This window comes from Trachemys scripta, chromosome 10, assembly GCF_013100865.1.
Source record: "Trachemys scripta elegans isolate TJP31775 chromosome 10, CAS_Tse_1.0, whole genome shotgun sequence".
Taxonomy (NCBI): Eukaryota; Metazoa; Chordata; order Testudines; family Emydidae; genus Trachemys; species Trachemys scripta.
Window position 1 is genome coordinate 78,694,838 of NC_048307.1, and position 10,184 is coordinate 78,705,021.

The 10,184-nt window shown below is 41.5% G+C and overlaps 1 protein-coding gene across 4 annotated transcripts in view; it reads left to right on the forward strand.

Moving 5' to 3' along the window:
- Positions 1–576: 576 nt before the first annotated feature.
- The window catches only part of CLPX (caseinolytic mitochondrial matrix peptidase chaperone subunit X), a 31,898-nt gene continuing 22,290 nt past the window's right edge, over positions 577–10,184 (forward strand). For 2 of the 4 annotated variants that reach the window (XM_034783570.1, XM_034783572.1), the window contains exons 1-3: positions 577–726; positions 6,683–6,843; positions 8,253–8,370. In XM_034783570.1, the coding sequence (XP_034639461.1) occupies positions 657–726; positions 6,683–6,843; positions 8,253–8,370 (349 nt within the window). In that variant the 5' untranslated portion in view covers positions 577–656. Of the gene's footprint in view, positions 727–6,337; positions 6,511–6,682; positions 6,844–8,252; positions 8,371–10,184 lie in introns of those variants that run through there. The other 2 variants (XM_034783571.1, XM_034783569.1) reach the window with 2 other exon arrangements.

Below are 10,184 nucleotides of genomic sequence, written 5' to 3' on the forward strand. Positions count from 1 at the left end.
TAGAAGGGTGCTCCGGGCTGGGACCAAGGGGTTTTGAGGGCGGGAGGGGGATCAGGGCTGGGGCAGGAAATTGGGGCATGGGCGGAAGGCTCCAGCTGGGGGCGCAGGCTCTGGGGTGGGGCTGAGGGAGCAGAAGGGTGCTCTGGGCTGTGACTGAGGGGTTTGGAGGGCAGGTGAGGGCTCCGGCATCATCACTCATCAACATCACTCGACTCCCTACATCAGCAGGTTGACCCAAAACATCACAAGGTGTCTGCCAACAGGTGGCGCCGCCCCACCCCTGCAGCGCTCCACCTGCCTGTTCCCCCACGCGCACTACAACCCCCAGCACGCAAAGTACCCCTGAACTACGGCTCCCGGCATGCAACGCTCCAGCGGGGCGCTGTGGGTCGCCGCCTGCCGCGCGCGCCTCGTCACTCCTCGCGCGCCGGCCTACGTGTCCCAAGATGCAATGCGGGCCGGCAGGGTCTGTTTCGCTGAAGCTGGCGCTCGCGAGAGAGCAGGGTGCTGGCCGTGACGACACACAAGCGCCGAGCGTGGTGACGGTAGTTGGAGGAAGGGGGAGGGGCGGTGTTTACTCGGCAGCCGTGCGAGGGAGGGGGGCGGCGGGTCTGCGGCCTAGCGAGCGGGTGCGGGCCGCTGAGGCCGGGCGGGACATGGCCGCCTGTAACACCTGCGCTGCCGCCGCGCGGCTGTTCAGCTCCTCGCTGCCCTCCGCGCACAGAGGTAATGACCCCGCCCGCCTCCGAGCCCCCACTGCCCGGGGTCCTCCCCGCTCGGAGCCCGGCCCCCGGGCCGCACCCCGCTCCTCCCCAGAGACCGACCCCCGCCGAGACCCCCCGGGCCGAGAGCTTCCCCCCCACACCCCCCCCGGGGCGCTGCCCCCGGGGCGCCCCCCCCCCCCTGCCCCCCCCCCCCCCCCCCGCGCTGGGGCTCCCTCTCCTCGCCAGGATCCTGCCCCAGAGACGTGGGCGACCCCCCCGGGTGTGTGTGTGCGGGGTTGAACCGCCCAAGCCCTGCTTTCGGCGGGGGGCTCCTCTCACGCATCTGCCCTGCCTGTGCCGCTTCTGCTCAGCCCGCTGCATTCTCCGCCAAGCCCAGGGCTACGCTTCCAAGGGACGGGGCGATCGCCCCCCCAACAAGGGGTGTCGGTGGAGGGCGGTCCACAGGAAGTGGGGTGCCCTGCTTTAGCCACAGTTCTCTCTCTCTCTCTAGCCTGGGCACCATGACTCGACGTTACCCATGTCCATCATCTAGTTATGAACCGGATCTAGCGCAAGCTCAATGCTGGGGCTGGAGTCGGGTCTAAAATGAGGGATCTGACTTGGTTTGGGTTTCTTTGTATAGCTCCAGTCGATGGCTCTTGGAAAGAGGGTAGTTTGGAGAAAGGGGGTGGAGGGAGTAGGAAGCATACTTGTCATTGAACTATACAGTGCCAAACATGCTTATAGCAAGAGTTCAAGAATCGAAACTGTTTGTAGGATAGGCCACTTGAAATGGATTGGTCATAGGACCAATGTACAGGTGGTAAGAGATATTAATCTCCAGCTGGCTTTGTTGTGGGTCAGTGCAGAGGCCGTGTTGGGGATACTCTTATTAATTCCTGTCTAGGCTTTACTGAAAGAAATCACCTCCCTTGATTCACCGTGTGCAATATATTTCTGGTTCTTACTGCCAGTGACATTCTAACCAGACTTTTATGTTGCTCAATCTTTGTAAGGTCTTTAGTCAAGCAATAGTTTACTCTTTCACTATTTTTTTTTCTTTTTTAAGTTCAAAAGGCCATTTGGTTAGTTCAGGCTTAAATGTATATTGATTGGCTAGAAGAAAGTTTTACAAAACTAGTATTAAGAGAAATGTGTTCAGGAAACAAAAAAAAGTGAAAATAGGTTTTGTTAGGATTTAAACAGTCCTCATTAGTGATTAAATATAACATCATGTTGATGAATAAACTTGACTGACTAGAACCTTCAAGTTTATTTTCATAGTTTAAACTAGAAATGCAAGAATTAAAGAACATAAATGTTAATAGCGTAAGGTGATGCTAGTAACACAGGTAAGGATTTTTAAACCTACCAATGCCTGTTTAATGCCGGTGTAGTGGGCACGGTGTTTTGTCAACCTAAGTAACAATAGCTTAATGTGGTAGTTCAACAAGGGGTATTTGTTAAATTGCATGACCCATTCCAGCTGATTCCATATCTGCCAGTCCAGCATGACCTACATTGGGAGGTTCAAATCAATATTTTCAACCTTGAACTCTCTACCTTACACGAACCCTCTAAAAGCAAATACAGTTTAAAAAGTAAAAAGTTCTGGTCAGTATCTGAATCAAGTATTTTCTATAAACAGTACATCCAATGTTTTTCTTTGTTCAAAATATATAATATAAATTGAATCTATAAAGACAAATGAAAAAATAAAAATTTCAGAGTAACAAAAATAGATTTTTGAGTCCCACTTCCTGTAAAAGTTATAGAGGAGACTATTCATATTTTGCCATATAATAATGCCTGCAACTTTTATCCAGTATTCTAGGTGCTTGTGGTTGACACCTGTTGCAATCACTGATGGATCTAACCCTACAAATGGTAGAAAGTTCAAGGATGGTCTGGTGATTAGGGTGCTAGTTTGGGACTTGAGTTCAATCTCCTGCTCCATCACAGACTCCATGTGTGACTTTTGTGTCTCTGTGTTTCACTTCCTCATCTTTAAAATGGGGTAACATAATTTTCCTACATTACTGGGATATTGAGGATAAATACATTAAAAGATTGTGAGGCACTCAAATACCATGGAATAGTACTAAGAACGGAGGTAATGGTATTGCACATTATATAGCTGCTGTCAAACATAGCAATCACTCGAGTAAAAGATTTTATTTTTCATGCGGTATACATATGGATTTAGCAAAACATACTCTACTGTGTTGCTATAGAGGTGGGGGAATGTTGAATCCCTCAGGGTCTTTACTGGAATGTGTAGTGGAAATAAACCAGGTATTTGCCTGGAATGTGGAGTATTCCTGGAAAATTGCAATTTATGATTACTTATATTTTATGGAAATAGGTGCAGTAACTTTCTTCCTATTTTACTCTTTAGGTACATGTACAATAAACTTTCTCCAAAATAACCAATTTTGAAATTTGCAAGGTGGTTCTGTATCATGGAAAAGCCTTCTTCCCATCTAACCAACTCGTACTGGTGATACCTAACTTTTCCTTCTTAACCTACTTACACCCTCCTAAACCCAGCCTGGGTGAAAAGATAATTCTTGCAGGGTGCCCTGAAATGCTCTGCCAACATCTTTCTCCCAACCTTTCCAGACTACTGTACCCCTTTCTGTTTGTAATATATAGCACAGTATAAACAAGTCATTGTATGAAATTTTAGTTTATTCTGACTTCGCTAGTGCTTTTTATGTAGCCTGTTGTAAATCTAGGCAAATATCTAGATGAGTTGCTATACCACCTGGAAGACCTCTGTGTACCTCCGGGGTATGTGTACCCCTTGTTGAGAACAACTGAACTAGAATGTGTCAACTGCCATGGTATCATAGCTAATACCACACAGTAAATAGTATCACAACCCAGCAGAATCTTTAAAATTGATAGGTTGTCATGGTATTTAAAGTAATGCTTGTCAAGGTTTGAGTAGCAAAACACTGAACTGTTAATATTACCATTTAAATAGTGCTTTTCATCTTCAGAGTGTTGTAAAAATATTTTACTGAAAGGACACCAATTTCAAATTCTGTATCTACTATTTTTGCAAGTAATCCCTAACATTACTGTAACTGAAAGAGAAATCTTTTTTTTTTTCCCCCATTTTACTTTGTGCATTTGACAGGAGTTTGTTTCATGATTTCCCTGAGATTCAGTTTTCTCTCTTATTGCAGCAGGCAAGAGAGAGACATCTCAAATTGGTTGTGACTAAGTACAAACACAACTATTTTAAACGATTTTTTTAAAATACATATTTTGAGTTGATAGTGTCCCTTTAAAAATATATATCTTAATTACCTTAATTTATGCTAGTGTCTTGATAGTAAACTATCTTTTTTTTTTTTAAATCTGCGAATCTGATTTGATTAAATATCACTGGTTGTGACTTTGCAGTAGCAGATGTTGGCAGAGGGTTTTTCTTTGACTGTATGTGTCTGTGTGTAATACTCTTCCTTGTTATTGTCTATCCTTCTATTAAAGTAATAAGGTGTCATTTTCAAAAACCCTCCTCTCTCAACTGACACCAAGAATTTAAGCTGAAAGTCCTAAGAATTTTGTTTATTAAATCATTTAAGATATATTCTCTTATTGAAATGTGTGCCTTAAGGGAATAACGTGTAATGTTGAGGTGATTGATAGCCAGTGAAAAACTCTGAAGGTCAAATATTGGAACAAAATTACATGTCTTTCTTTGAACTTATTTTAACAAAATCCTGATAAATTAAAATGATAGACTTAGATTCATGATGACCTGTCTTAGAAGTGACTGGAAATCATTTTCTGTCTCATTGCAAAACAACTCCACTCATCCTATCATCCATATCCTCTTCATCTGTGTGTCCCTGTGTTAGAAGGTTCTGCTGAGATGATAAACTTTCAGTGGATGAGATTTCTTCCCAGGGTTCAATCCTCCTCCACCTATCCCAGTCCAAATTTAGCTGGAATAAAAAACAGGAGCTGACTGTATACTGCTATATCATTATTGTTAAGTAGCATTTTCCTGTAGGTCAGCCCTTAGAATTTCCCTCACATTGCTTACTAGTTATGTGTAGTAGCTCCCTAGCGTGAAATCTAGATCTCAAATGTATCATTGCTACCTGAATTTTGTACCATTTCTCGTATTTTAATCTATGTCAGGGATCGTCAACCTTTGGCATGCGGCCTGCCAGGGTAAGCACCCTAGCGGGCTGGGCCGGTTCGTTTACCTGTCGCGTCCGCAGGTTCAGCCAATCGTGGATCCCACTGGCCATGGTTCGCTGTTCCAGGCCAATGGGGGTGGCGGGAAGTGGCAGCCAGCACATCGCTTGGCCACGCCGCTTCCCGCAGCCCCCATTGGCCTGGGACGGTGAACCGCGGCCAGTGGGAGCTGTGATTGGCCGAATCTGCGGATGCGGCAGGTAAACGAACTGGCCCGGCCCACCAAGGTGCTTACCCTGGTGGCCCGTGTGCCAAAGGTTGCCGATCCCTGATCTATGTTAAAGCTTCTAAAACTGTAGGAATAGTGTAGGTGGGCTCATACCCACCCACGTGTGGAGTATTTCTCCCAGGCTATTGCAAGAATACCAACAGTTTGGGTAGCCTAATGGAGGAGTTTTTTCATGTTGGGAATAAATCATTTAAAACAGCCAAAGTTAAAAATAGAATATCTAATTTAAAATTTGTCCCCACTGTTTATAGAAGATAGCCATGCTGCCAAACATAACAGCCCCCCTTCATTTCCCCCTTAATAATTTGTTTCTTCAAATCTGACCTTCTGAAAATTCCTGGAAACTGACTTTTTGAAATGTTTACAAGTAAGCATCAAGGATTCTGATTCTGCCAAATGGAGACCAGTGTACTACACTGCTAAGACACTTACATGATACATTTCATATGATTAGGAGACATTTCAAAGGTCATTTCATTATTATCTCTGCAGTTACCTCATTTCGTAATACATGTTAAAGGTTGATCTTTTTTCATCCTGATTGTGCTTTTTTTGTAACTGTCACTAGCGTACTATAACCTCAATTACCTAAATGTTGCAGGGGACCTGAAATAATTTTGGATTATCAAGAAAATCTTTGATATGACAGATATTGTGGTGGGGACATGATGCTATTTTGGATAACTAAAGTTTGGACATTGAAAGCTGAACTGTAATACTGTTTGCTAACTAACCACTACTGATAGTTTGGCCACGTCCATACTACAGGCTTCTGACGGCATGGCTATGGTGGTCAGAGGCATGAGGAGGTCTGATCCCTAACAGACCTAGCTGAATAATTGTTATTTGATTATAATGCTAGTAGAAATCTTCACTACACAATAATGGTGTAAAAAATGGGATCTACATTGTCATTTTTAATCTGTATTTTTCTGCATGGTAGTATATAATGTTATGGGGATGTGTGTATACACAGTGAAGTATTTTGGGAATACTATTTAAATTTTTATTATTATACAATTCAAATGCCCATTGTATGTGAACTGTCTGCTGAATTAACCTGTTAACTTAATTGAAAATAAGTCTTCACAGGGATGAATATTAGAAGTAGTGTTCGGTGTTCTGTTGACTTCCTTAAGTCAAAGGAAATCCAAGCTTGTATTCCCTTATCTTACTGTAGCTCTTCTGCTTCAGAAGGAACTTTCAAATAAATCCTATTTTGAATTGTTCTGAAATGCTGGTGACTTTTTGACCAAAAGGAAAGTCCTTTTCACTGCCATATGATAAGGACTGAGGAAGTTGTGAAAAGGGGTTCTCCATACACGATATATTGGCACTTCAGATGTCTTCTGATAAATGGTAAAATACTAGCTAGAGTGGTAACTATTCTATCTTGTTCTGTCTTACACCATAAAGCAAACTAATAATAGATAACGTGGTGTATTTTCCCTGTTTTACACACACAGTTTGTTTGGATTGCGGGGAGCAAGATGTGTGCCGCACAGACTTACAGGATTTGTTTCATTTCCAGGTATTACTTGTGGTCGTACTTGTCTCGCTGTTTTAGGAAGAATTGGGACTTTTGAAACTCGGTCTCTAAGAAGGATTCCTTTTAGAACTTTTTCGGAAACACCAGCATACTTTGCTTCGAAAGATGGCGCGAGCAAGGATGGTTCTGGCGATGGCAATAAGGTAGTCTGCATACCCTACCTATTGCTAAAGGGATCTCTTAACCACACTCCTTTCTGAAATTTTTACCTACTGTTAAAGTCACCCTTCAGATTACTGTAACTGAAAAGATTAGAGGAAAAATATTTTCATTGTATGGTTTTGTACTGTCAAATGCACAAATACTTGGTTTATAGTCACTTTCCCCTATTGTTTAGGTCTTTCAAACAGCAAAATGTGAGATAAATATTTTTGAAAATATTGTGAAATATGGTTATAAAACCACACACATTTGCAGATAGAAGTAGTATCTGAAACTCTTTTAATGCTTTTTAAAAAACTGACTAAATCTTATTTTGGTTTTTTTGAAACCAAACATGTTATGGTTTTCTAATTACTTCTATAATATGTTGCTATGGAACTAAGAAAGGGTACTTTGTGGAAAAGACTCATTTTAGTCTTCTAATATGTTTAATTGCTACTCTTGTTATGAACTTACTTTTAATCTTTGTTTTACCCCATTCTTAAACTATTTCCTGGGATGTGAAGGACTAGCAAGGGGCACGGACAGATGTTTTGGTTTTTCAGAGGCTCCTGTGTGTGTGTGTGTATATATTTTTAGTCAGTCTATAGCTGTTATGATTACAGAGAAAACCTTCAAAATGTAAAGAGGGCTTAGCCAATGTAGTGATGTCTATATCAGTTTGCAGAGAGCCTGAAACAATAGCTTTGAGCTATGGGCAGCCCCATCTTTCAGTGAGTGCTAACTAAGATACTTCAAGTGTCAACATTGATAAGCAATGAAATAGCTAACAAAGCATATGTTTAAAAAAAAAAAGCGAGAGAGGAGATATTTCTATCATTTCCCAAAATGTGGGATGTGCCTTAATGAACTAGTACTGAAAATTTAAAAGGTGAGATGGATAGGCCTTTAATAACGTGTGGTGAGGTTGAAGGAGGGCACAACTAGTTTAATTTTACCAAATTGGGGCTCAGCTTTCAAAAGTTTGGGAAATGAGGCCTTGGTGGTTAGAACCTAAATTTTCAAAAGGGGCTTGTGATTTTGGACGCCTTAATTTTTGAGTACTCATTTTGAGACACCTTGGAAGGGCCTGTTTTTGAGAGGATGGGTGCCCAGTACGTTCTGAAAAAACGGGTGTCTTAAACGTATTTCAGGTTGAGCATCCAAAATCTCTAGTCACTTTTTAAAATGTAGACGACTTCTGTCTCTTGTGAAAATGTTAGCCTGTTTTAAGCATGAAATTTTAAACTCTCTTCCTGTAGATGTTTGAAGTCTTTCAAATACTGAAAATAGACCATTTTAGCTGCCAATTTTTTTTTTCATTATATACAGTGGTATGTATAATGAAACAAATCTGAAATTCATTGTATGGAACTAACAATTGAAATATTATTTTATTGTTTCTCTTTAGAAATCTGTCAGTGAGGGAGGCAGTAAAAAGTCAGGTTCTGGAAACTCGGGGAAAGGAGGAAACCAGCTGCGGTGCCCAAAGTGTGGTGACCTGTGCACACATGTAGAGACCTTTGTGTGTAAGTGTTAACAGAGGATTATTGTGTTCTGATTTATATGGATGATTCTGCATTTCTATAAAACATTGGAATGATTTCTAAACTAAAATTTTAACCATTCTGTTCCGATAGCTAAGCTTTATTCTGAAGACTGAGAATTTCAGATACTTATGCCATGCATATAAATATCCTGCTGTGATGGTGTTAATCCAGAATAATGTCACTGACATTGTAAATCAGGAGTAACTGCATGAGTGTAATCAGGAGCAGAATTCGGTCAACAATAGGCAGAGCAATATTGTGAACAATGTAAACTTATCTGAACTATTACATTTTGTATCTTTGTGGAAGAGGTGTTCATGTAAACAATATTACTTCAGCTCCTGACTTGCTTTCTAATAAGCATGTGCATGATTTTTGCTTATTTACCATTAAAACCTTTTTCTTAAGCAATAGGAAGAGTAGGATGAATTGCTGATCCACTAAGAGAATCACCACAGTTTAGAAAATATTAGAAGAATTGTATGTTTTGGACCTTGTAGGCCAGAATAAGAACCATAGTGTATTCAAAAGAGTAGTTGAGTTCACAATGAATGGGGAAAAAATCTTCTAACATCAAATGCCAGACCACCACTGATGATGAATCTTATTTTTGAAGTGCAGCCTTTGACTTCCCTGGACACTTTGTGTACTGTAGAGCAAGAGTTTTAATACATGAAGTTTAAAATATTTAGAATTAATTCTTTTAAACAGAAGTTAAAGGGGTTATAGCACACCAGAGATGTTGAATGGAGGATCAATGAGGAGAGTAATGTAACTATAGAACTAAAAGTAGTCATACTTAAAAGCACTTCAGACAGATAAGCTGAGACAGTTGTCTAGAGCAGCATGAATCCCAGGCCTTAGGATCTACTAGAGTGAAGCACAATCTCTTGCTTACCTAGCAAGTAATAGAGGTCTCTAAAAATTTGGGTTGTCAGGGCACAAATATTCATCAGCTTCTTTTGATGAGACTTAAGGATGAGGTCTCAAGAATAGCCAGGGTTTCAGGGTTAAAAACAAGGTCAATTTAAAGTCCCTGTAAAGAGTGCAGGGTAGGTGTAATATTACAGATACCTAAACTAAAAAGCAGATTTCTGGTGCTTTGTTCTGAACAAGCTGCAAACAGATAAGCCTTGATAGGAAGGTATTGCAGTAATCCAACTTTATGGTCCCAGGGACATAGCTTGGTGTTGCAAGATAGTCCCAAGATAGATAAAGGATCAGCCTGAAAGAGGGATTGCTTTTCAGAAGTGTTAAGCTTCTGTTGATTTCAGTTAAAAATGTATGTGCTCAGAATTTCTGCAAATCCAGCGCTAATTGCACAGCTGGAATAAACACTTCAGAGCCTGTTCATCACATGGGACTTTCCAGAGAAAGGGTGTAGTTGAAAGTGAGGAAAAGATTCTTAATTTGACTCACCATCTTCAAAAGACACCCAGTTGTAAACAAAGACATCAGGAAACAGAGTCTCAAAATTACTATCTCCACCTCTGTTACCACCCAGACCAGGGTGGATGATGAGGTTGTTTATGTGCATCCAGCTGGAAACATCATCCAAGAACTGCTTCAGAGCAGAGATCAAACTTGTTGGGTCCATGGGCAACAGAGAGACACTTACATATCATCAAGTATCAGAGGGGTAGCCGTGTTAGTCTGAATCTGTAAAAAGCAACAGGGTCCTGTGGCACCTTTGAGACTAACAGAAGTATAGGGAGCATAAGCTTTCGTGGGTAAGAACCTCACTTCTTCAGATGCAAGAAGTGAGGTTCTTACCCACGAAAGCTTATGCTCCC